The sequence below is a fragment of the Carcharodon carcharias genome, chromosome 3 (assembly GCF_017639515.1).
Source record: "Carcharodon carcharias isolate sCarCar2 chromosome 3, sCarCar2.pri, whole genome shotgun sequence".
NCBI classification, from domain to species: Eukaryota; Metazoa; Chordata; class Chondrichthyes; order Lamniformes; family Lamnidae; genus Carcharodon; species Carcharodon carcharias.
Window position 1 is genome coordinate 228,959,409 of NC_054469.1, and position 27,205 is coordinate 228,986,613.

General features: G+C 40.1%; 1 protein-coding gene across 4 annotated transcripts; it reads left to right on the forward strand.

The window, feature by feature from the left end:
• On the forward strand, positions 1 to 27,205 carry ssr1 (signal sequence receptor, alpha). Of its 4 annotated transcripts, none has more exons than XM_041183441.1 (10): positions 1 to 157; positions 10,847 to 10,965; positions 11,953 to 12,079; positions 14,457 to 14,584; positions 15,923 to 16,057; positions 16,182 to 16,258; positions 18,567 to 18,645; positions 21,098 to 21,191; positions 23,947 to 23,961; positions 26,146 to 27,205. In XM_041183441.1, exons 1-10 carry the CDS (start codon positions 85 to 87, stop codon positions 26,208 to 26,210), a joined length of 912 nt encoding a protein of 303 aa, XP_041039375.1. In that variant the 5' UTR covers positions 1 to 84; the 3' UTR covers positions 26,211 to 27,205. The 4 variants fall into 4 exon arrangements, with proteins under 4 accessions (XP_041039375.1, XP_041039377.1, XP_041039376.1 ...); XM_041183443.1 differs by having other exon boundaries at positions 11,953 to 12,064; XM_041183442.1 differs by lacking the exon at positions 23,947 to 23,961.

The following is a 27,205-nucleotide window of genomic DNA, read 5'->3' on the forward strand; positions in this document are numbered from 1 at the left end:
CAGACGCCATTCGGAGCCGGATAGAGAGGGAGTGAGCTCCTTTCCTTTCCCCACCCTTCCCCCCCCCCCCAAACAACCACCGTCATGGACAGGCTCCACAAGCTCCTTCTCTTATTGCTGTTGGCCTTTCCCCTCAGCCTCTTCCAGCAAGGCCCGGGTAAGAGAGACAGACTGGGAGGGGGAAACCCCCATTGATTGTGTGTGTGTGTGTGTGAGGGAGGGAGGAGATGGGGGAGGGGAGGCTGTTGTTGCTGCTGCTGCTGACCTGGCGTTCATTCACCGGCGGGCTGCAAGCTCCATTTTAACCTGCAGCTGCTTCCATCCTCCCTGGAACATCCCGGCATGGTTTTACACGGGTGTTTAAGGCCGGATTTTAACGCTGTGTGTGGTGTGGGTTGGGGTGGGAGGGGGGTAAGAGGATGGGATGGGTAGGTCGGGGGTGGGTGGGGGGGGGTTGGTGTTTGCTGGGCTTTACACGCTGCCAGGTTAGAGCTGACGTGTCAGTAAGTGTACTCCCTGCTTTTTATTGTTACTATAAAGAGCTGTTCTCAGCCAGCGGGGCACTCAGTAACTTCCAGCTTTTATTAAGTTGTCTCTTTAACCTGCACTGACTCGTGTTCAAGCCGTTATGTTTAATTTTCTGCGATTTTTAATTCAGCATTTTTTCTACTTTTTCTTGAGATGCTGAACTCCTCCATCTTCGCCTTTAAGTTAGCAAATGAAAGTTTTTTTTTTAAATTGAAACCACTAACATGCTCTTATGTCACTTAAGTAGGGCTCCTTTACAATTTCAAATTTATATCTAATCTTCCGTCCTTCGTTTCCCAGCCCTCTGACTTCAGCCTTATGTACATCACACCATTCATCCTTCCAGTTGTGGCACAGGCTTCGACCGCCTGGATCTTTCTCTCTGGAATTTCTCCTGGGAGCACCTTCCCTTTGCCCTCTATTCACTTGGGCTAACTTTTCTCTCCTTTTTAAAATTATCCTCAAAATTTAACTCTGATGTTTCAGCCTCACTGCTAATCGTTCCACTGCCTGGTGTGTCATCCACATGCTTGGAAGTGCTTTTTATTGAAGGTGTGACCTTCATATGAGCTGTTTGGTAGTACAGAATTTGAGTATTGTTGATAAGAGACATGTTGAAGTTTTTCATCTTGCACTCATCAGGGCACTTCACAAGAATACCAAAATAGGGGGAAGGCTACAATTTATACTGGATTTGAAGAGTGCTGATTGGTTAGTAAGTGGACTCTGGTAGAGGCATTGCCATGGAGAATGCATGAATGATGGTGACTGATAGTTAACTGCCAAATGTTGTTTGAAATTTAAACCAGGCAGCTTGACCCTGATTGGTCAAGGCATTGCCCTGTGGAATGAGTCAGTGAATGATGCCTGTTTCAGCTAAACAAAATAAGTGATAATGTGTGTGCATGTTCTTTCTGTCTGAAAAAAACAGGACCATGTGTGTTAATATATGTTCCAGTGCAAGTAAATGTGCCACATTGCGAGTCCAGCTGACAATCTTAAGTTGGTTGTCAGTGTAATTCTTAGCTCACTGACGATTATTTAGCAAATGTTGTTCAATCGTGGAATCACATTTAATGTTGAGCACTGTTTTGAGTTTTGCAAGCATGGATTGGTTGTGTACAACCTGTGCTTTGCCTGTTATGAACCTGTCAGGAAAACATAATTTTCATAATATTGGAATTTATTATAAAGTAGAGTAATAGTGAGAAAAACAAAAACAGAATTACCTGGAAAAACTCAGCAGGTCTGGCAGCATCGGCGGAGAAGAAAAGAGTTGACGTTTCGAGTGAAGGCTTTGATATAAGAGAAGCTAGCTATGAAATGCTAAATAGGTAAGCAGGGATGAAGTTTTAGAATGTGAGTTGTAAAGGGCATGTTAGCATTTTTGAATAAACCAGTGTAGCTTGAATTCAAAAGAGGGGGTAAAATGTTTCATCTAGCCAGGAGAAGTTTAAAATATTTTCCCCAAAGAGTACCAATTTTACCAGTAATATGATAGATTTTATTATTAAAGAAGTAGTGTCCAAAGATATAGTGAAACAATGGAATTTGGATTCACTGGGGAAAATATGTGCAAAGGAGAGGAGGCTGTGAGCAAGGGAAGGCATTTCATAAAATATAAAACAAGTGTGAAAAGCCTCAAGTTGCTGCCTACAAGGAAGGGAACCTGAGGAAAAAGTCACTTTGAATTCGATTGTCCAGGGTGTTTGCTTTGCCTGGGTCTGTTAAATCTGTGTTTTACTGTTGCCTTATTGGAGGTGTAACTGGGAGTTAGATTAACTAGGAGAGCTAGGTGTTATCATGGTAGTAAATTGTAAGCCTATGCATGTGCTTAAAATCATTTTTTTTAAATTAATAAATGTTTGATTTAGTTTTGTAAGAAACCCATAAGACTTGGTGGTCTTATTATTACTGAATTCAGGGCACGCAAATAAATACGAATTGTAAAATAGTTGTGACAGTTATTTCAAGTTTCCCTCTGGGATTTGGACAGCTCAGCATTTACCATCTGCTGTGCCGTAACAAACTGCAGCATATAGCCTACATACCTAGCAGCACACTGGCACTGATGCTGACTGGCACATACAACTTATATTGTTGTTTTTCAGCTTAAATTGGTATTCTTGTGGTGTCCTGAAGAGCGCAAGACGAAAAGCTTCAACTTGTCTCTTTTCAGCAATAAATGGGAGTTGTTATCCATGCAGGGATACAAACTAATGGCTCCCAGTAGATTTTACTTGCACTGTTAAGCTCAAGTTCAGGTCTTCCACAGAAGAAAGTCTGATGTTCATAATCTGAAATGAAAATAAAAATTGCAGTAAAACAAAGCAGTCAGCCATTGTCAATAAAGTGTTTGGTATATACTTCTTCAGATAGACCATAAGACATAGGAGCAAGGAATTAGGCCATTCGGCCCATCCAGTCTGATCCACCATTCAATCAAGGTTGATAAGTTTCTCAACCCCATTCTCCCGCCTTCTCCAAGTAACCTTTGATCCCCTTACCAATCAAGAACCTATCTATCTCGGTCTTAAATACACTCAATGGCCCGGCCTCCACAGCCTTCTGTGGCAATGAATTCCATAGATTCACCACTCTTTGGCTAAAGAAGTTTCTCCTCATCTCTGTTCTAAAAGATCTTCCCTTTTCTCTGAGGCTGTGCCCTCAGGTCTTAGTGTCTCCTAATGGAAACATCTTCCCCACGTCCACTCTATCCAGGCCTTTCAGTATTCTGTAAGTTTCAATCAGATCCCCCCCCCCCCCCCCATCCTTCTAAACTCCATCGAGTATAGACCCAGAGTCCTCTCACGTTCCTCATATGTTAGCCTTTCATTCCTGGGATCATTCTCGTGAACCTCTTCTGGACCCTATCGAGGGCCAGACCATCCTTCCTGAGATACGAAGACCAAAATTGCTCACAATATTCTAAATGTGGTCTGACCAGAGCCTTATAAAGCCTCAGCAGCACATCCCTGCTTTTATATTCTAGCCCTCTCAAAATAAATGCCAACATTGCATTTGCCTTCCTAACTACCGACTCAACCTGCAAGTTAACCTTAAGAGAATCCTGGACTGGGACTCCGAAGTCCCTTTGCACTCCATATTTCTGAATTCTCTCCCCATTTAGAAAATAGTCTATGCCTCTTCTTCCTACCAAAATGCATGACCTCACACTTCCCCACATTGTATTCCATCTGCCACTTCTTTGTTCTAATGAAAAATGTAGAGTCAGTCATTATGGCACAGAATGAGGCAATTAGGCCCATTGAGTCCATGCCAGCTCTCTAGAACAATCTAGCCAGTACCAACTCCTGCACTCTATCCCTGTAGCCGTGCAAGTTTGTTTCCCATGAGCGCCCATCTAATTTCCTTTTGGAATTATTATTCATTGTCTCTGCTTCCAGCACCCTTGTAGGCAGTGAAATTGGTACCCAAAACGTTGACATCTTCAGAGAAGATGCTGACTGACCCGCATTTGTATTTCCCGCCTTTTCAATTTTTATTGCAAATCTCAAAAATGCTTTTTTGATTTAAAAACGAATAGTGAATGCTCTTTAGCCACTGCAAGAAAGCTGGGCTGTGAACATTGAGGGAACCATAGAAGTTTACAGCATTAAAGGAAGCTATTTAGTCCATTGTGTCAATGGTACCCTTCTTGAACAACATAACACTAATGTCACTGCCATGCTCATGATCCATGCTCATGTACAATCCCCATAAAGTGGATTTATCCACTTTAAACTGTAATGCCTTGTCATTGACTTTCTCACCAGAGGAATCTGTTGATGCAGGTCCGTCATAATTTACATTTTGAAAACTTCTCTCAAACCTCGATTTTCCCTACAGTAACTGAACTCATTGTGGTATCTCAACTGTCTCCTTGTAATTAGTTTTTCATCCTTGGTAGCTTAATGAATCTACATTCTCTGTGACTCATGCTTTCTAAAATGGGTTGTCCCAAAACTAGAGATCTAATATTAAGATATTTATCATTGCCTCTTCGATCTTTAACTTAATTGGGGGAAAAAAAACTCCGAGGCTCTGTTGTTTAAACCCCCAACCCTATTGTATTTTCCTTTATTTACTTTCCCTCACATTTTTAAAGAGTTCTTATTTAAACGTCTGGCTCTGTTTTCGTTAACACCATTCAGCACTTTTGTATTGTATGTATACATGTATACTTGAATTCTTGTTTTGCCTCCGAAGATGCATAACTTCAGCAGGTGGACCCAAGGCTCATTAAATTCAAGAAACTTTATTCAAAAATTAGTTGAAAACTCACCAGGAATTTAAAATTCCAGTAGAAGCTTTATCTAGAATGGCTTTTTGATTCCTCCAGGACATCCTGCAGGAACACAAAGCCAAAAGCAATGATGATAGGTTGCTGCTCTCTAACAAGATTCTGCATAAAAAGGGAAAGGAATAGAAAGTGTTCCTCTTTGCCATAGGCTGATGTTTCAAGCAGTAACATTTCATGGATATGATGGCCCATTTTGGTGCATTTCGATCGGAAAAATGTAAGTAGAGATCAGGATTTTGCGATAGGAAAAGTATGAGGAGCAGCAGTCACCCTAGGTTCCTTGAAGTTCTTTCTTCAAACCACCTTACATTCATATGTTTTCTCTCTTTGTATTTCTGACTGCAAAAATCTCATAGAAAACTGTTTTTGAGAAAATTGATCATGGTTGCGAATATTGAGAAGTCACCAAGGATCCTGGTGATTTTTCCTGCAGATGCCCAGATTTGTCTTGAAAGCATTTATTCATAAATTCAAAGATGAGATTTGAAACTTATGCAGTCACTGAGGCCATATTTAGAATACTGTATGCAAGTTGAGGCACCCTGCCTTCCCTCCGTGGCGAAAGATTTATAAGATACTAGTCAGAATAATTCCTAGACAGACACTCTATGTTGCTAAAGGCTCATGGAGCTGAACTCTTCCACTGGCGAATAAGTTGTGACGACATCATCCTTGGACAAGATGAGATGAGAAAACATTTTGTTTCTTTGGTCTCCCTTGAGTGAGGGTGCTTGGACTAAACTAGGTGTGTGTAAACCTTTTCTTCATTGTGGGCTGCTTAGTTGCTTACCATAATGTTTCAGGGGCTGTGTTTCATCAGTCACCCTTGACTTGCATTTATCAAGTTTCTGATACTAACCGATCTTGATGCTGTGATTGAAGTTTGATTCTCCACTCAGCAATCATGTAGAAGAACTATCCACCCATTCAGGCTCATGAACCAGACAAATGCCAGTAGGATCAAGTTGCCTTGGGGCCCCTGAGCCACATATGGCTGTGATTTGGATCCCCTTGAACAGACAACCAGTACTTTTTTTTTTAAAAAAAAAAAGCTATACAGCTAAAAACTGGATAGTATCTCATTAAGAGCAAGATTTCTAGTTGTAAAGAGAATTTTCTGCAGTCCCAGGCTGTTTTTGGCCTCTTGATAGTGTGGAGAGAATGCTTTGTGGAGTGTGATCAGCATTGTAGGATGTCTTTTTTGCTTGGCTGAGATGGTGGGAAAATCTTTACAGAGCGGTATTTCAGGTGGCAGCAGTAGTTAATTGAAAGAGTTGAGCAGAGTCCATGATGGTGTTAACAACTATGATGTTTATAAAATTGTTTTGGGACTGTCTTTAATTTAAGGTATAATGAATGAGGTCATGTTTTGAAGTCTGCCCGACAATAAGTCTGGGCGGCTTAATTGTCAGAGATTGAAGGGGGCCCAGGTTGTTTTACTGGCAAGAAAGTGCAAGATGTTTACGCTTGGAGATGATGGCAGCAGCTTGTGTGCTCTCAGTGGATATACTGAGAGTTTCCAAAGCCCCAGAAATGTGTTCAGAATGTTGGATTGGAAATGACTGCTTTAAGTTGCCCTTTTACTTCTAAGATATTTCCAAGATAAAAGAGTTGGCATCTCAAAGATAGAAAATCTCCATTTCCACCTGGATACAAGGCCCATGTGATTTGTGTTGCCATAGAGATGGACTTTGAGGGGGAAGGGGTCTAAGATATCCGGGAGAGCAGCTAGAGGCAGCAAATCGCTGTGGTTCACCACGCAAGAATGCGGGTGGGAACTCGCGCTTGGATTGAAATAAAACGCTAGAGGAATAATCTCAGTTGGTGGGGGGGGGGGGTCCTCACTGTGAAAGATGATTCTGGGATTAAAAGTTCCCAGGCTGAAAAAAAAGAACAGAAGTAGACCCTTGGGAGCTAAGAATCAACTTGGACTAGGTCCAGGAAAATTGAATGTCTACTTAAAAGGACAGTATAAAGTATATCTGAAATGGTTTTCAGTTGTGCTAAAATAAAGAGAAATATTCTGTTTTGTGCTTTTAAAGTATAAGTTGCCTACAAAGATGGTGTTTAGAATTAGTGCTTTTAGTCTTTTTTGGTAAAAAAAAAATTTTGGAATGTGAAATCTTGTCAACTTTTAGTTATTAACTGGCAATTTTAATTTCTTTTTAAAAGTTATTGGTTTCTGCAGAGACTGTAACAATGGAACAAACTAGTGAATGTCCAGATGTCAAGGCTTTGATCAATATGAATGATCTTGTTGCATGTGCTTTATTGGCCTGGGTTTCTTGGACTGTTACAAAGCAACAGCTCTTGCCACTGACCCCCAAGAAAGTTGTCCAGAGTGTTCAAACCACATTGATTTGAATCTGGCACCAAGCTTCAGGTGTCCAGCAACAGTGATGCTATTGAGCAGAGTAAGCAGCCATGTTCTCGCAGGAAGTAACATGCTCTGAATTTTTCACTTATTTCAGATTTGAACATATAGGGTTAAGGGAGAGGTTCAAATACAAAACATGTTAAACAATTTTTTTTTACCATGATGGAGAAGTTTGGCATTCTGCAGATATAAAATTAGCTTTTCATAGAATAGTTGCAGCTCAGCAGGAGGCCATTTGTCCCATTGTGCCTGCTCTGGCTCTCTACAAGAGCAACTTATCTATTCCTCCACCTTCAATTTTTTTCCTTTTCAGATAATTATCCAATTCTCTTTTGAATCTCATTATTGAACAGACCTTCACCACACCCTTGGGCAGTGCATTCCACTAACCACTTGCTGGGTTAAAAAAACCTCATGTCACTATTCCTCCTTTTGCCAGTTATCTTTAATCTGTACCATCTGGTTCTCGATCCTTGCACCAATGGGAACAGTTTATCGCTATCTACTCTGTCCAGACCCCTCCTAATTTTGAATACCTTTATCAAATCTCCTCTCAACCTTTTCTCCAGTCCTAGCTTCTCCAACCTGTCTTCATAATTGAAGTTCCTCATCCTTGGAACCATTCTCATGATTCTTTTCTGCACACTCTCAAATGCCTTGATGTCCTACAGTGTAGTGCGGAGTACTGAACACAATATGTCAGCTGAGGCCAAAACCAGTGTTTAATGCAGGTTTATCATAACTTACTTGCTTTTGTATTCTTTGCCCCAGGACCCCATATGTCTTGTTAGCTGCTTTTCAATCTGTCCTGCCACGTTGAATGATTTCTGCACTTTTACCCCCCACCGCCCCCGGTACCTCTGCTCCTGCACCCGCTTTAGAATTGTACTCTTTATTTTATGTTGTCTCCACGTCCTTCCTACCAAAATGAATCATTTCACATTTCTTTTCAGTAAATTTCATCTGCCGTTGCTCTGCCCATTCCAGCAACCTGCCTTATCCCTTTGAAACAAAAACAGAATTGCCTGGAAAAACTCAGCAGGTCTGGCAGCATCGGCGGAGAAGAAAAGAGTTGACGTTTCGAGTCCTCATGACCCTTCAACAGAACTTGCGTTCGAGTCCAAGAAAGAGTTGAAATATAAGCTGGTTTAAGGTGTGTGTGTGGGGGGCGGAGAGATAGAGAGACAGAGGTGGAGACACCCCCACCCCCCCCCTCCACCTCTTTGTCTCTCTCTCTCTCCGCCCCCCACACACACACCTTAAACCAGCTTATATTTCAACTCTTTCTTGGACTCGAACGCAAGTTCTGTCGAAGGGTCATGAGGACTCGAAACGTCAACTCTTTTCTTCTCCGCCGATGCTGCCAGACCTGCTGAGTTTTTCCAGGTAATTCTGTTTTTGTTTTGGATTTCCAGCATCCGCAGTTTTTTTGTTTTTATCCCTTTGAAGTTTATCACTATCCTCACGGTTCACAATGCTTCTAAGTAATTGTGCCCTGCACATCCTGATAATATCTTAATTAACTTGAAGAGCAGGGGTCCTAACACAGATGTAAAAGGGAAATCCTTTGTCAGTTTAGTCAGGAGGGTGGTTGCTGGAGGACATCTTTGGAGAAGCGCAGAATTGCTGAGAGCCTTCTGGCTTTCAGCTTTAAACTGCACATGTGCAGACTCTAGAGCTTTGATAGTTTGAGAGAAGTAAAGACAGTGACCGCTGACAGCTTTGCAATCATTGCTACCACAAAATCTGGGCTCTTATGCTTTTTTTAGATCTACAAATAATTTTATTTTTGGATGAGCGGTTATCTTTACCAAATTCCTTGTGCAAGATGATGCTTTTGTAATCTTGTTCCTGTTAGTACTGGATTCATAAAGTTTAATTCTTCAATCGCAGTGACATTTGGTCTGAACATTTTGTTGCCCTTCCGTCAAGGAAGGAAAACTGCACACGGACTTGCTAAACTTGCTAAGGCAAGTTTAGTCAATAACTTCCTTAAATGTCTTTTTAAAAATTTTACCAGCTGCCACTTGTTTCGAAGACTGGTTATCCCTCCCAGTTTCACTACAGAAAGTAATGGAAAAACAATTTCACCAGGCCACATTTAAACAAACCTGGTCTCCTTGCTTTAAAGCCCTACCTTTTGGTGAAAAGTTCCCAAATGCAATAGTATATTTTTGGGTTTGAAGCGACTATGTGATACTTAAACTGTATTCAGCATGAATTTGTCCAGCTTTAAAATGGAGCCCAGCTGGTTTTGCAAGTGGAATTTTGTTTGTTACCTAAGTCTTGCTTGGTTTCTGCTGCGAACTTGCACTGCTTTAATCACCTGACAACTGAATCAAATCTTTCCTTTTTCCTGGCCAAAAAGCATGCTAAAGCATGTTGTTGTGCCACATGCTGTACCATTTATTGGTATGGCGTGGGTTCATCTTCAGAGTTTCTTAAATGATGTGTATTTAATTAATCAGAAACCCAAAGGAGGAACAAAATTATCATGGAATAGTTGGGGGAGGGGAAAGAAGTGAACAAATGCATTTCTTTCTACCTTTTATTTGTTATAAAATGTGTGATGGAATGTATAGCGGTACAGATAGAGGGCCTTGAATCCGGCAATCTCGGGACCAAGCCCATGACAGATTTTGGAACTTGCCAGTTTTCGGGAATAAATCAGAACACCTTAATTCAAATCTGAACATTTTAATTCAGTGAATAGAGGACACAGGAAAACCAACTGATATGATTATAAAGCACTTTAGGTTAATGTCACTGCTGATATTAGTTCACTTCTCACGCATTGGATTTGATAGCATCTTGTATGCCCCTCCCACTTCCCTTCATCAGTGCACCTTGTTTAAAATGAGAAAGTCAATCAAACTCACCTTTCATCATTTCAGTTCGACTGGTTTGATTGTAGTTGTAACTGAAAACTTTTTTTTTATTCATGCAAGGTTTTACACCCTTAATAACTCTGTATGAACTGACTTAGGCCAGCTGCAAGGGGGCAACCAATGGCTATGGAACTTCAAGGCTTTTGGGAATCAAGTACAATGTTTGAATTTAAGCCTGTGGTCTTAGTGGCATCAAAACTCAATACTGTAGCAAGAATAGGCATATGTCCTGATCCCAAGAACAATACATAGCTAAATATTCTACCTGATTGGATTCTGCAAGAGTATTTTGTTCCTCCTGGGTGAGTTCAACTGTCCCTGTCATATCTGCACTGGGTTGAGTGGGGCCATGGTTCGCTGGAGCATAGGAAACATCAGGCGCACAAACCAGATCAGTACTCAACAACTCCCCAAACCTTTTCAAGCTGGGTTGGTTGGGGCGGTGGTGGTTGAAGGGGGTGAAGGTTTGCTGGAGTACAGGAAAACAATGGTGTTCAGATGCCACTGGTCTTCAGGTAGCCAGACCTGAGGTGCTGTGCCTGTAATTGCTTGGATTCATCAACAATAAGCTTGTGCAGAAATTCCCGCTAACAATTTACACAGCACTGAGGAAATGAGAAGCAATTGGCGCATTTAAATATGCACTAAGTTTAAAACTTAAAATAGCTTTCGTCTGTACAAAGTTTCAGTCTCTAAATAGAAAATATTGTTTGTGGAGGTGACTAATATACTTTTTTTGTGTGTCAATAGGTGCAGGACTCATAGTTGCTGCAGATGACCCAACAGAGGATGAGGAAGGCATTGATGATTCTGTGGTGGAAGATGAAGATGATGAAGCGGAAATAGAAGAGGATGAGCCAACAGACGTTGTGAGTTCTTTGGTTTTGGTTCAAATTGCAAGATGCTAAAGCTCCACATTCCCAGTGTTTTCAATAGTATGTTTTAATAGTTTCCATAATGCTCCTAATGTGCAGTACTGTTTGATGTAGAATTGAATTTTGGTTGCGTTTATAGTGCATTCTGTGCTGTGGGATTTCACAGTGGATTGAGTTTTTATTTAACATTCCAGGGAACAGATTTTCCTTAATTGACATGGATATTAATGAGCACATGCTCCAAAATAAGTGGCTTTTGTTATATATTTGAGGGAGATGGTGGCATAGTGGTAATGTCGCTGGACTAGTAATCCAGAGGCCTACGCTAATTCTCTGGGGTTCAAATCCCACCAAAGCGGCTGGTGGAATTTAAATTCAGTTAATAAATCTAGAATTGGAAACTAGCCTGATGGTGACCATGGCAACTATCATCAGTTGTCATAAAAACCCATCTGGTACACTGATGTTCTTTTAGAGGAGGAAATGTGCTGTCGTTGACTGGTCTGGCCTACCTGTGACTCCAGACCCACAGCAATGTGCTTGATTCTTAACTGCCCTCTGAAGTGTTCGTTTCAAGGGTAATTGGGGATAGCAACAAATGCTGGCTCTCATCCCATGAAAGAAATAAACCTTGTTTTCTTCGTCACTCCTGCCATTTCAGTTGGTTCTCATCTGATTTGTTTTAATCTCTCTAACTGATTTAAGATTTCAGATGTTAACTTTTGGTCATAATTCAAAATGCTTAAACTATGGTACCCAGCAACATTAATTTACAGCATAATTGAGCGCTCATTTCTATTTAACAGATGCTTTACAAGGTAGTTTTTAATACTTGTATTGAGTAGAATCAGTCAGGTACTCATTGTTCACTTCTGCGGATGTTCTTGAATCACAGAGACTTGTGCATATTATTGGACAATTTCAAAAGCTGGAACTATCTATCCTAAAGTTTTGATTTTTTACTGTGTATTGCGGTAATAGATGGAAGATGAAAAAGAAGAGGAAGAAGAGGAGGAAGAAGACGACTTGACATCTGGGGAACCAAAAGCCTCTCCCAATGCTGACACAACTATTCTGTTTGTGAAGGGAGAAGGTAGGGAAAACAATTGTAAGCATAAAACACATTATTAAGCCATCTAATCTACAAACCCCAAAATATAGTGGTGTTCAGTTTACAAATCAGATTCGAGCAACACTGGTCACACTGAGTTAACTGTCCTGTTTTATTTAAATGCCTATTTTACATCCTTTTTAACTCTTGCTGTTTGATATTCCTTGGCTAGAAACTAGGAATGTGACTTGCTGGGCTAAATCTCTTAGAGATGTCGTCTCTTTTCAAATACATCGTTGTTGAGTTCTTCAGAGCTTTGGATTCCATGTTGTTATGTACATTCTCTCAAATTGTGGCTCAGAGTTAGCACTCTTGTCTCAGTCAGAAGGTTGTGGGTTTAAGTCCTTCTCCAGAGACTCGAGCACACAATCCTGGCTGGTATTCCAGCATGGTACTAAGCAAGTGTTGCACTGTCAGAGATACCGCCCTTTTGGATGAGAGATTCAACGGAGGCCCCGTCTCTGCTCTCAGGTGGATGTAAAAAGCCCATGACGTTATTCGAAGAAGAGCTGGAGTTCATCTTGTGCCCTAACCATTTTTTTCATATCACATTAAAATATATTATTTGATCATTGTGGAATCTTGCTGTGCACAAATTGGCTGCCATGTGTTTAAGATTACAGCAATGACTACACTACCAAAGCACTTAAATAAAAAGAGAAAATGTGGGAACCACTCAGCTGGTCAGCAAGTATCGGTGCCAAGACTGTATATGTTTCATTTTGATGTTCTTTCATCAGAACTGGAAGAAGTTAGAGTTAACTGTTTAAAAGCAAGTGCAGGGCCACAGGGGGAAAAAAGGGAATGGAAAGGAAACAAAGGCAAAGATCTATGATGGGGCCTGCAGCCTTTTACACAGTTGATCATACCATCTTTCTCCAACGCTTTTCTACTGTTGAGTCCTGCTGCTCTCACCTGCTTATCTTATCATAGCCAGAGAATCATTTGTAATGGCTTTTCTTCCTGATCTCACATTATTACCTCTGGTGTCACCCAAAGATTGGTCTTTGGAACCCCCCCCTATTTCTCAACTACATGCTGTCCCTTGGCGACATCAGCTGAAGACACAGCGACAGTTTTCATGTGTACGCTCACGACACCCAGCTCTAGCTCCCCACCACCTCTGTTCCTCCACTATTTCTAAATTATCAAAGTGCTTATCCTACATCCAGGATGAGCAGAAATTTCTTCCAATTGAATATTGAGAAGACTGAGGCAGTTGTTTTTGGTTCCCACTCCAAACTTTGTTCCCTAGCAACTGACTCCATTCCTTTCCCTGGCAACAGTCTGCTACTAAACCAATCTGTTTGCAACCTTGGCATCACAGTTGATCCTGAGATGAGCTTCTGACCTTATGTATTCCATCATTTGTACTGCCTGTTTCCAGCTCTGTAACATTGCCTGGCATCACCTGTGTCTCAGCTCATCTGCTGCTGAATCCCTTAGTCATGCCTTCATAACCTCTAGACTCATCTGTTCCAACACACTCCTGGCTGGTCTCCCACATTTTACACCCCATAAGCCTGAGGTCATCCATAACTCTGTCCATATCTTAATTTGCAGCAAGTTCTCTATTCTCCTCCAGCCCCAGAATCTTTGGGATATCTGCAGTCCTCGGTCTGGCCTCCTGTGCATCCCCAATTTTAATCACTCTACCATCAGTGGCCGTGCCTTCAGTTGCCAGGCCCTGAAGTTTGGGGATTCCCTCCCTACACCTCTCCTCTCAACCTTGCTTTCCTCCTTTAACATATTCCTTAAAACATACCTCTTTGACCAAGCTTTTGGTCATTTGATTTTAATATCCCCTTAGTTTGGTGTCATACCTTTTATAATACTCCTGTGAACTACCTTGGGACATTTCACTATGTTAAAGGCACTAAATGAATATAATAAAACAAAGTGCTGGGAAAACTCAGTAGGTCTGGCAGCATCTATAGAGAGAGAAAAGCAGAGTTAATGTTTTGAGTCCAGTATGACTCTTCTTTGGAGCTGAAGAACACCTCGGTTGGACTGGAAACATTACCTTGTTTCTCTCTGCATAGATGCTGCCAGGCCTGCTGAGGTTTTCCAGCATTTTCTGGTTTCCTCAAAATTACTAAACTGGCTGTAAAGTGCTTTGAGACATCCTGCTGGCTTTTCCTCATTGCCATGTGTCACAGTGCTACTTAGTGTGTTAATTCATTCAGTACGTGACACTGTCACACATGGGTAGAAAAATGCGGTTCATGACTGATCCACATTAATAATATAGACGTATGTGGCCATATCTTCTCCTTCCCTCACAAGAGGTCACTGCATATTTGTTGAGGAGAAGAAAGGCGGGAGGTTATTGTATTGGTCTTTTCTTTAATGTTCATTCTTAACTGTCTTTTAGATTTCCCAGCTAACAACATTGTGAAATTCTTGGTTGGCTTTACCAACAAGGGCAGTGAAGAGTTTGTTGTGGAATCTTTGGATGCCTCGTTTCGTTATCCTCAGGATTATCAATTCTACATTCAGAATGTGAGCCCTTCTATTTTTTTAACAATTCCTAATGACCACGTTCAATTAAATGCATTATTTATTTAATCTTTCATGGGATGTGGGTGTAGCTGGCTAGGACAGTATTTATTCCCCATCCTTAATTGCCCTTGAGAAGGCGGTGGTGAGCTGCTGCCTTGAGCCACTGCAGTCCTTGTAGTGTAGGTACACCCACAGCGCTGTTAGAAAGAGTTCTAGGATTTTAACCCAGCGACAGTGAAGGAACGGCAATATATTTCCAAGTCAGGATGGTGTGTGGCTTGAGGAGAACTTTGCAGGTGGTGGAGTTCCCCTGCATCTGCTGCCCTTGTCATTCTCAGTGGTAGAGGTCGCGGGGTCGGAAGGAGCCTTGGTGCTCTACGTTTTGTAGATGGTACACACTGCTGCCACTGTGTGTCTGTGGTGGAGGGGGTGCCAGTCAAGTGGGCTGCTTTGTCCTGGATGGTGTCTAGCTTCTTGAGTGGTGTTGGAGCTGCACTCATCCAGGCAAATGGAGAATATTCCACCACACTTCTGACTTGTGCCTTATAGATGATAGGCTGGCTTTCGGGAGTCAGGAGGTGAGTTACTCTGCACAGGATTCCCAGCCTCTGACCTGCTATTGTATCCACAGTATTTATATAGCTGGCCCGGTTCAGTTTCTGGTCAATGGTAACTCCCAGGATGTTGATAATAGGGAATTCCATGATGGTAATGCTATTGAATATCACGGGAAGATGGTTAGATTCTCTCTTTATTGGTGATGGTAGTTGCCTGACACTTGTATGGTGTAAATGTTAATTCCCACTTGTCAGCCCAAGCCTGGATAATGTCCAGATCTTGCTGCATATAGACTTGGACTGCTTCAGGATCTGAGTCGCAGATGATGTTGAACGTTGTGCAATCGTCAGCGAACTTCCTTCCGCTTCTGACCTTATGATAGAGGGAAGGTAATTGAAGTAACTGAAGATGGTTGGGCCTAGGACATGACCCTGAGAAACTCCAGTGATGTCTTGGGACTGAGACGATTGGCCTCCAACAACCACAACCAGCTTCTAATGTATTTGAAAACATTTAACTGATTTAAATCAAATCAGATTGGTGGTCACGTAATCTTGATTTTTACCCATTTCAGAAGCTGTTGAAGCTGGAATGCAATGTGCAATTCAAACCATTTATTTCAGTAGTTTTCTAATTTAACTTTTTTGTCCAACATTTCAACTTCAATGCGGGCTCTCCTGTAGCATTGCATATTCACTCGAGCAAAAGCATATCCTTTATCAGTCAATGCAGAATAAAGTTAAACTTCGGTTAGAAGTAATGTATGTGCCTCTTTTGCAGTTCACAGCATTACAGCTGAACACGTTGGTGCAGTCCCAGCGTCAAGCTACATTTGAATATTCATTTATCCCTGCTGAGCCAATGGGCGGCCGACCATTCGGATTGGTAATCAATCTCAACTACAGGGATGCCAGTGTAAGTGCTTCCATCTCGATCTTCTTGGGGAGCTTGGCACAGGGGGTTTGCGTGAGGTGGCTAAAGTGTGGTTTGTAACTTGGTTACTGTATCTGGATAACTGACTCTTGCTTTTCTCTTTTAGAGCAATATTTACCGTGATGCTGTTTTCAACCAGACTGTTACAATAACTGAACGAGAAGATGGGCTGGACGGAGAAACGTAAGTGTCCAGGAGGGGTTAATGTATCCCATTTCTCAAGCCGAATTATAGTGGTGATTTTTGGAGTGAAGTTGATTGCCTGATGCACGGTGGTTTGTTATAATTTCAGTTATTAGTATTGTGATAACTAATACCGTGGAGGTGATTTATCCCTGTTTTTTGTTTGCTTCCCAACACTTCCAATTTTGTGAACAGACTTCATCCAGTATCTTCTGCAGGCATCTTGAACTGGTTATTGGAGGTAAAAACCTGGAGTCATATAAAAGGCACTTGGGTATTCTGTTCTAGGATGTTTTTCAGCCTGTAGTTAGTTTTTTTTTTAATTCATTCATGGGACTTGTGTCGCTGGCTAGGCCAGTATTTATTACCCATCTCTAATTGCCCTTGAGAAGGTGGTGGTGTGCTGCCACCACCACCAAAACCCATAATCATCCATGTTTATCTTATAGCTACAATATTTAATAAGCCCATTCAGATAGAATAGTTTTTTGATTCTGATTAATTTGCTCAATTTCATCTCTAGATTGTACCCATTTGCATTTAGGCCTGTCAGTAAAAATACATTTTCACACATCGCTATTAATTAGAATAGCTAAAATTGTTTTTTTTTTAGGGAGCATGCCATGCATAATGCCTTTCCCTAAAATTCAGTCACTTGCAATGTATGACTTTCAAAGGTGCACTTGAATGTCCCACTGCAGGATATGTTTTTAGTTAAATCATCCCAATCCAGGTCATAATTGGATGTGTCCAGTCTATTTAACTTGAAAGTGTTTTATTGCTTCTCTATAAACTAGTCTATTTCCATTTAATATCTCTATTTTGTAGTTTCTTTACTCTCAGAAGTCACTTCAGCTTGGAACACATGGTATAGTTTAAAATTTTTGCTATGTAATTTTGATCTTTGCGAGACAATTGTTTTTTTTTATTTGTTCATGAGATCTGGGTATCACTGGCTGGGCCAGCATTTATTGCCCACCTCTAATTGCCCTTGACAACTGAATGAAATAGCCTAGCAAGCCAGAGGGCATTTAAGAGTCAACCACATCACTGTGGACCTGGAATCACATGTAGGCCTGACCAGGTAAGGACAACAGATTTCCTTCCCTAAAGCACGTTAGTGAGCCAGATGAGTTTTTACAACAATTGACAGTAGTTTCATGGTGATCATTAAACTTTTCATTCCAATTTTTTTTATTATTGAATTTGGATTTCACTATCTGACATGGTGGGATTTGAACCTGAGAAATCAGGGAAACCCATGGGTATCTGTCCAGTGACAGTACTACTACGCCACTGCCTCCCCTAATGTCATATTTCATATGCTCTGTAGGAAGACGGCTGCTTAATCTTAAAGCTTGTAGGCCATTTTAATTTTAAAATCTTTTTCCCCCAAACTAGTGCCACAGTAGTTTGTTTAGATAGCCTTGAGTAATGTTTTAACTCGATTACACGATAGAATTCAGTGAGTAGGAAGCTATGGACTAGTCTATGTAACTGAATGGAAGATTGAAATTCATATTTCATACTTAAAAGCAATCAATGAAACGGACATTTGGTTACTTATTCCCAATACTTTCTAATTCTTTCAAAAATGTCTAGGGTTACTGGTACTTGTCAGGCAGTAATTAAGTATCCATAATTCACAATGTTTTTCAGTAATCTTTAACTTATGACAATACAGGCATACAGTCTTGTTAAGGATAATCTCTTAATGTGAGTTTCACTGACTAGGGGCCTATCCATTTATGTGAAATTGATTCATATTCTGTGAAAATACTCGAGTGGCACTTGCATAACACTTATCACAGCTTGAACTTGATTTCTAAAGCAAACAATATGTTCTGCAATCCATTGGAAAGCTAAGATTTCCCTTATATATTTTTGTATCTATATTTTTATTAGTGCGTGTGCACGTGTGTATATTAGGCATATGCTTGTAAGATGTTTTCAATCATGGAGTCCTTCAAGGTATTACAGATACCATTTGTGCACTCAAAATCTCCCACCCCACACCCCCTAACTTTGGATAGACTACTTTTGTCAGTGCTATTGTTAACTGACTACCCGAGAGATGTGTAAAAGCAGCAGTGAGATGACAGAATCCTTGAGTGGATCCCACATTCCACCGCCTTGTGTGGATGTCATTCCTAATTTATCTGTGGAGTAAAGCTCTGAATCTGAGGGTGAAAGCTGTGTTGCATAAATTTTTTTCCTTCTGTCTAGACTGATGCATTTTTTTTCTAAACTAAAGCTCTCTGCATTTGATCCAGGTACACAATTTAACACTTAACACTTGAATTTCTAGAATCTTCTTGTACATGTTCCTGACTGGCCTTGGTTTACTTGTTGTGGTTGGTATCCACCAGCTCCTAGAATCTAGAAAGGTATGTAAAATTTGCTGGAATTAATCTCTAATGCATTTCCTTTTGCCATCCCTTTATGAATTTCTTGGCACCTGGAGTTTGATCTAGGATGCACAGTACTACTACCTTAAGCCATGTTTCTTCTCTAGAGAACAAGTGTTGAAACCTAAAGTGGCCTCCTATGACACTGTAATCTTTTGCATGTTGACACAATGCTATTAATTTGGCATGTGATTTTGGTTACAACTATAGGTTTGTTTTTTTTTATAGCAGGGCACTCAGAACGTCTTAATGCAATGAGGCAGAGTCAGCAGGGTTTTGTAAAAGGGAAACAGTGTTTTTTTTTTAAATATGTAATGTTATATGTTAATTTATCAGAGTTCTTTGAGGAAATAATAAGTAATGTGGATAAAGGGGGGGACCTGTAGGCATGGTGTACTTGGATTTCCAGAAGGCATTTGACAAGGTGCTACATCAAAGGTTACTACACAAAATAAGAGCTCATGGTGTACAGGGTACCATAATAGCATGGGTAGAGGATTTATTAACAAACAGAAAAGAGAGAGTAAGGATAAATGAGTTTTTTGAAATAGTAACATGTAACAAGTGGAGTGCCACAGGGATCAGTGCTGCGGCCTCAAATATTGCCAAATTATATCAATGACTTAAACGAAAGGACCAAATTCATGGTTGCTAAATTTGCTGATGAGAAAGAGAGGTTGAGTGAGTGGGCAAAAATCTGACAGATGGCGTATAATGTGGGGAAAATATGAATTTGTCCACTTTGGCAGGAAGAATAGAGAAGCAGAATATTTTTTTTAAATCGAACAAGTTCGCAGAACTCTGCAGTACAGAGGGATCTGAGTGTCCTGGTACATGAATCTCAAAAGTTTAGTGTGCAGGTACATCAGGTGATTAGGAAGGCAAATGGAATTTTCTCATTTATTGCAAGGAGAATGGAAAATAAAAAATAGGGAGGCTTTGCTGCATTTGTGAAACCACATGTGTACTGTATACAGCTTTGGCCTCCTTAGTTAAGAAAGGATATAATTGCATTAGAAGCTGTTCAGGGAAAGTTCACATGACTGATCCCTGGGATGAATGGGTTATCTTATGAGGAAATATTGGACAAGTTAGGATTGTATCCTCTGGCGTTTGGAAGAATGAGGTGACCTTATTGAAACATATAGGGTACTGAGGGGACTTGACAGGATGTCAAGATGGTTCCCCTTATGGGAGATACTAGAACTTGTTGAGACAGATTACAAATAAGGGGTCTCCCTTTTAAGATGGAGATGAGATGTTTTTTTTATTAGGGTCATTAGACTGGAATTCTCTTTCCCAGAAAGCAGTGGCAGCAGGGTCATTGAATACTTTTAAGGCTGAGTTAGATTCTTAACTGATAAGGGAGTCAAAGGATATAGGGGATAGACAGGAAAGTAGAGGCCACAGTCAGATCAGTCATGATGTTATCAAATGGCAGAGTGGGCTTAAGGGGCGGAATGGCCTACACTTGTTTCTAATTGTGTGTTCGTATATATTCCACAAAGGAACTAAAAATTCATACTATACTTGACCATGTAGAATTCTTTGTATCAAGCCTAATTTTGTCCATTTTCTTTCTTTGTGGGAAAGTTATGGATTCAGGCAACAAAATAATATTGCAACATGGTACTAGTATTTTTAACAAGTTAGTAAATTTATCTATTATGATTGACTTTCAGAGCTTGCACCAGTTTAACGCAAATACTTGTTTCAATGGAGGAGTATTTATACTACTTTAACATCCAAGTACTTTGAGAAATGCAACTTTACTTCGTGTAATGTAGACATTTACTTGTTAGCCAGCAAGGAGTGGGCAGTTTGGCCGTACGGCATTTTTGACGACTTCAACGTTCAGACTTCTTTCTACAACAATAAAATGATGCTATTAAATGCACTGCACTCCCCACCATATGATTCAGATTCTAATCTGAATTAAGTAGGATAAATGTGAAATTGCACCCAGCCCACCATCTCCCCGCCCCCCCTGCCCAATGCAATCAGTCATGCTGCTGAACTCAGTATTAAGATGCAGCACAATTGCCTTTTTTTCTTTTTCTTTTTCATCTGTTCAGTCCCCTTCTGTCCTAGTTGGCCACACTGGGAACCCTATAAACCAGTACTTTTATTTATGCAATGCATCAAACTTCTATGCCATTTCACCGTCCCTCAATGTTTTTTAACACAATCTGAAGAATCACAGAATTTTAATGGACTTTGCTGTTCATTTTTTTAAAATAAGTCGTGCTTGGTATGCTTTACATTAGATGCTGTGCTGATTGTAAAGTTGTATGCTCGCTTTCACCCTCTAAATTCAACCAATTTAAAATGTCAGCATAGTAATAGGAGTCTTTTTAAAACTCTTGATAAATTTGTTTGCGAAACTTGCACATTTTGGTTGCTTTAACGTCTATTTTCTTTTCCCAATCAGAGAAGGCGACCAACTTCGAAAGTAGAGATGGGTACATCTAACCACAATAATGTAGATATGAGTTGGATTCCTCAAGAAACCTTGAATCAAATCAGTAAGTAACTTGCAGGTTAAGAAAAAATCTGAAAACGGGCATACTGAGTCCCAGTTCTTGCGCTTGCATCTAAACTGCTTGGTTGTCTGGCCTTGTTTGGCTTGATGTTTAGGAGTTAGATTTGCGCAGTGTTGACAAGTTATTTAAAAATAATGCTCTTGCTAAATCAGAGACTGACTCTGGTATCATCACTGATCAAGTGTAATACTCGTTTTACACTTGGGTTGATGGAAGGGGACAACTGTAGTGAGAAATCTTTGCCTATGGAATTAGATCCATGGAGAAGTGTGATATTGTGTGACTTGAAAGAAACTGTATCATAAATTGACAACCTTTAAATAACTCGTTCAGCTTTAACATTTGGCTATGCTGAGATAGCACTACAGAGAAAGCTACAGCACCGAGGGATTTGAGGGTCCTCGTGAATGAATCACAAAAAGCTAGTATACAAGTTCAGGTAACAGGGAAAGCAAATGGAATGTTGACCTTTGAAATAAAGGGAATGAAGTATAAAAATAGGGAAGTCTTGCTAAAACTATACAAGGCACTAGCTAGACCGCACCTAGAATACAGTGAACAGTTTTGTTCCCCTTATCTAAGGAACGATCTACAGGTATTTGAGGCAGTCCAGTGAATGTTCACTAGGTTGATCCCAGGTATGGAGGGATTTTCTCATGAGTGGTTGAGTAGGTTGGGCCTGTACGCATTGGAGTTTAGAAGAATGAGAGGCGACCTTTTTGAAACATATAAGATTCTTAGGGGGCTTGACAGGGTAGATGCTGAGAGGTTATTTCCCTTGTGGAAGAGTCTAGGACCAGAAGGCACAATCTCAGTAAGGTTTTGCCATTTAAGATGGAGATGAGGCGGAATTTCTTCTGAGAGCAGTGAATCTGTGGAATTCTTTACCGCAGAGGGTTGTAGAGGCTGGATCATTAAGTATATTCAAGGCTGAAATACAGATTTTTAATGAGTAAGAGAATTAAGGGTTATGGGGAAAAGGCAGGAAAGTGGAGTTGAGGATTATCAGATCAGCCATGATCTCATTGAATGGCGGAGCAGACTCAATGGGCCAAATGGCCTACTTCTCCTACATCTTATGGCCTTCTAGGTACAGTACCCCAAATCTGGCACCTTCAGGGCCAAGATTGTGCTGGATTTTGGACGTCCAACCTGGTGTGTTGTTCAGAGTAACCCATTTTGTTATCATGCAATAGATTCAGTCACAGAGTTCAATATATCAGGTTTATATTCTCATGCAATATTGATCTTCAGTTAGCAGTTTGTGTCTGGCTTCTTACATTTTAAGGACGTGTCGCCAATCGGAATCAGAGGGAGTAAGCAATGATGAGCTCCTTGTGCTCTCAGCCAGAAGCTATCCGGAGTGGGGTACTGTGCCTGACCAGTTTGTCGTTTTCTCAAATCGCTTTACTCAAATTGATTTACTGTTTTCTTGTGGACATTTATCTGAGCAAGCATTTTTCAAACTGGCAAGAAGCAGTGTGCAGTAAAGTTCTCTACTACAAAAATGCCCGGTTTTCAGACACCCCCAGTTTTTGGGTAGCTGGATTTAAGCTACTCTACCTGTAATATACAAGTCGGGAGAGCAGGATGTTTCAGACCACACACATATTACCCTTTTTTTTTAATGTGGGGCTTGGGGCCTTGATGCTTAATTAGAGTTGCGCTGCCAATTTACCAGCCAGCTTTTGGTGGGCTATTTGTATCAGTGATAGGGGGGTTTTGTACAAGCACGCTTTAGTATTACAGATTGTTCAAGTGGCCCTTCTAATTGGGAGACCTTGCTCTGCATCAGAGATGTAACAGCAGGCTGTTGCTGGCTGAATGCAGATGGATCTGCTGTGGCTGCACAGTTGCTTCTACCCCTGGAGTATTTTTTTTGATCAGCATGTTCTTTGTTCAAAATTTGCACACTCATTTTAAGGATCTTTGTGTAAATTCAGTAATTAGTAAGTTTCTTGCACATTGTTTCATTGACTTACTACTAACCATGTGCAGGACCATAGGTGTAGTGTTCTTTGTTTGTCTAATTCCTGAACCTTTTGAGAGTTAACAAACTGCAACATTAGTAAGGCATGGATTATCAAGCACCACTTGTTTGGGTAAACACCACTAAAAGTATCTTACTTATAAAAGGTTGGTGGTCATTTTATTGGTAGAAATCTTGATGTTTTTTAAAAACATTGGTTTATGTAGGTTTATTAATTTGCCATGTACATGCTGCATTCACAGGGTACGCTGACTGTCCATTTGTATTGTAAAGCAGCAATAACCACAGGGTTTAGACTGACTCTCACAGCCTTCTTGTAGTTTAAATACACACTTTAAGCGAAGCACCATTTTGTCGAGGGAGGAAATTCTGTGCAATTTCCCTCATAGCGCACCTGCTTTACTGAACTAAAATCTGAATTGTATTGGAATTGCATGCCAAGTGCTTCCAACCACCCTCTCTAACTCTGTAGCTTTTAAAAAGCACTTTGAATACAATAGTTGCTGTCACTTCTGCTTTGGACATTTCCTGCTGGTGTGTTCTTATCAATCGTGAATAGAATGCCATTGAAATTGGTTTCCTGCATGTTGGATTGGATGTGTTTCTACTGTAAGTTTGAGAAACATGCATGTTGCTGCTCTCATACAAATCTGCACTTCTGAGTCATTGTTTCAACAAAAAATGGTTTCCAAGACATTGATTCTAATATATTTGCTATCTTTTGCTTTGCCTTTCTTGTGCCTTCAGTGCAAAGTAGACGAGGTGAGATCAAACGTTTCCATTGTTCATGTATATTTTACTAAAAACTCAAAATTGAGGTTGGAATACTGCTGTTTTATTTGAGTTTTGGGTGGGGTACGAGCTTTAAAATTTTGGATCCACTATTATTAAATGGGGTGGGGTACATGTTAAACTTTTGGATCCACTATTATTTAATGGGTTTGGAATCCAGTAATGAATATATGACCAAAGGTAAATTATTTGTTTTGTATTTTTTGACCTGCCAATTCTGTGGTATAGCATATACTTTTATTCAGCATGATCTCTTCCATTTATGTAAATGAGCATGCTCACCAATGATGGTGTCATTGATATGTCAACCATGACTCCATTGGTAGGACACTCCCTTCCGATTTGGAAGGCTCAGGGTTGAAGACCCAATCTCAGATTCAACACAACTGAAGACTGACTCCAGTGCAGTCCTGTATTGTCAAAGATGCCATCTTTTAGATGAAGCATTAAACCGAGGTCCCATCTGTCCCCTCGATGGACGTAAAAGATCCCATGGCACTATTTTGTAGAAGAGCAGGGGAATTATCCCTGGTGTCCTGCCCAATATTTTTCTCTCAGATCAGGGATGCATAGAAGTATTATCTGGTTGTTACCACATTGCTGTTTGTGGGAGCTTTCTGTGCACAAATTGGCTGCCATGTTTCCAACATTAAAACTGACTATAATTTTAAAATAATTAATTGGCCATAAAGTGCTTTGGGATATTAGCAAGGTTGTAAAAAGTGCTATATGAATGCCATTGTCTTTTTTTTATGGTTCTGGGGCTTCTGATGACACAATATGCGGTGTTGGGAAATATTGTAGGCTGAAAAGAGATTAAGCTGAACAAAACTATATATGATATCCTATATTCTAACATTCTACAGATATTTAAAACCTTTTGTCCTTAGTTTTGATGGTTTTACTTTTAATTAAAAGTATATGTCACAATTTTAAAAATTGTTTTGCAATATCTCTAGGACTGGCAACAGTTGGAAAATGAGCCCTCCACTTACTCTGTTGTCTTATTAGTGGGACCAACCTTCACAAAATGAAAAGCAAATGTAAATGGCACTATTTAAATACTGTGGGTTTGACATTGTCTTTGAATACTACAATCCAGTATTGTAACCTTAATTATGACAGTCAAATTTCAGTACCTAGCAAATGTGGTTTTTTTTGTTTGATCAGACGTGCATAGATCTCCCAGCTATTAAATGCTGAAGCCAAAAACCTGTTCCAGGTTCATGATATTTGACTGTAGGCCTTTGACATTTTTCTACTAACAAGCTTTTGTGGTGATTTAAAAGTTGGGTTTCTGTCTTTCACCCAATTGTTGGCATATTTCTAAATATTTATTTTGAAATTTCTAATTGTTTAGCAACCTGAAGTACCATTTTAATATGGATGAATGTGGAATGAATGGAAAAATTTGTGTTACACTCAAGACCATTGAAGCTTCTTTTTGATCTCACTGACTTTAAGATTACAAGTGTTTGATCCTGATTTGGTTCAGAAGTTATGATGATACCCATTCAACAAATAGCCTTTCTGCCTAAACATGGTTCCTTCATCAAATGCGGATGACATACCTGTCAGTTCTTCATCTCTGCAATGCACCCATGAGGGAAGGGGAGAATTACCACACTGCTGCACACTTTCTGCGAATAAGGAGTGTCATTAACAGAAGGCAGAGATCTCTGTTTATCTGATCTCTTATTTAACATTATCTTGAGCCTGGGAAGGCCGAGGCAAAAAATAGAAAGCTACAAACCAATTGAATTTTTTTCAAACTTCATAGATGGAAGGTCGGTTAGCTCAGATGGCTAGAGTGTGATGCAGAATGGCACAAATTGCACTGGTTCAATCCCCACAACAGCTGTGGTAGTTCAATGAGGCCTGCCTCCTCACCTAACCCCACACTTGTGGAGTGGTGCCCCTCAAGCTGTATTGCCTGTCTAATGGAGGGAGATGCCTACGTTCCTTTGGACTATGGCTAATTACCTTTTACTTAATAATAAATTCAAAATCTATGTTTGTCCAATAGAATAGAGGGTGCTGTATTGTCACGGTACATTTTTTAAGTTTTTATACTTGCCTTTCAATTTCTCCATCACTGGACACTGCGGGAAATTATAACCTTTCTAATTATGTATTAACTTTATTTCTCCACAGACAAAACTTCCCCAAGGAGGTCACCCCGTAAGCGAGCAAAGAGAACTGTGGGATCGGACGAGTAGTAACCTCAGTTTTTAACCTTCAGTGTTTAATCCTGTCCATTTTTGTTCAGCGGTGGGGATAATGCAGAGATGCCATCTAAACATAGTAACAAAAAAAATCAATGGACTGAGCGGTAGAACCATTTACAACTACATTAATTTTTTTTGAACAAGAGCTTTTCATCGAGATGTACTTGGCTGTACAGAGTTGCTGTTTTTTTTCCATTTCAATATATTTTAAGCTTTTGTTTAAAAAGAAAAATTGCAGCTGGTCAATATTTTGACAACTTAATGTGAATGATTCTATGAGAATTGTTTTTGGCTTATGTATACTTTTGCAATGAGTACAAGGAATTGAATTCTGACGGGGAGACTTCTGGCCTTTAACATTCCCTTAAGATGTCAGAACAGAGGCAATTTTTAAGATTTGTTATTTCCCTGCACACGCTGTTTGATGTGAACATGTTGGGATGTCATTATTTTTGGATTCAAATCTGAAATGGTATTAGCGCATACATGGAACTGTTGTATCATCCTTTATTTTATTCTACTCCTGAATGCTTCTAGAGTGTATGCTGTGAAGCCGTGTGTATAGTTAATACAGTTCAGGTAAAAGAAGCCATTGCACGGACTTAAGTTTTTGCTTGGCCGTTATAATATCATAGAACAGTGAAAATGTGTGCGTGTTCATCTGGTATCTCAGGAAACTAAACAAGATTGTGATGCGTGTTTTCTAGAGTCAGACACTATCCGAATGAGAATAATTTTGTATGTTTCTGACATGAACTCAGCATTTATGGATATTTGGTTTTGAATGCACTATAGATGGTGAAATCAAAGGTAACTTTCGAAATGGATTATTTTCTTATTGAACGGAGACCATTTGACAAAATGTACTTGGACAGAGTTTCGAAAATTCGTGTAGGCATTAAGATGTTTTCAACTTAAAAGATTACCTGGAAAGGAATGGCTGGTTTTAAAAGTGGATGAGAAGACATTAAAGTAAACAAACTGGG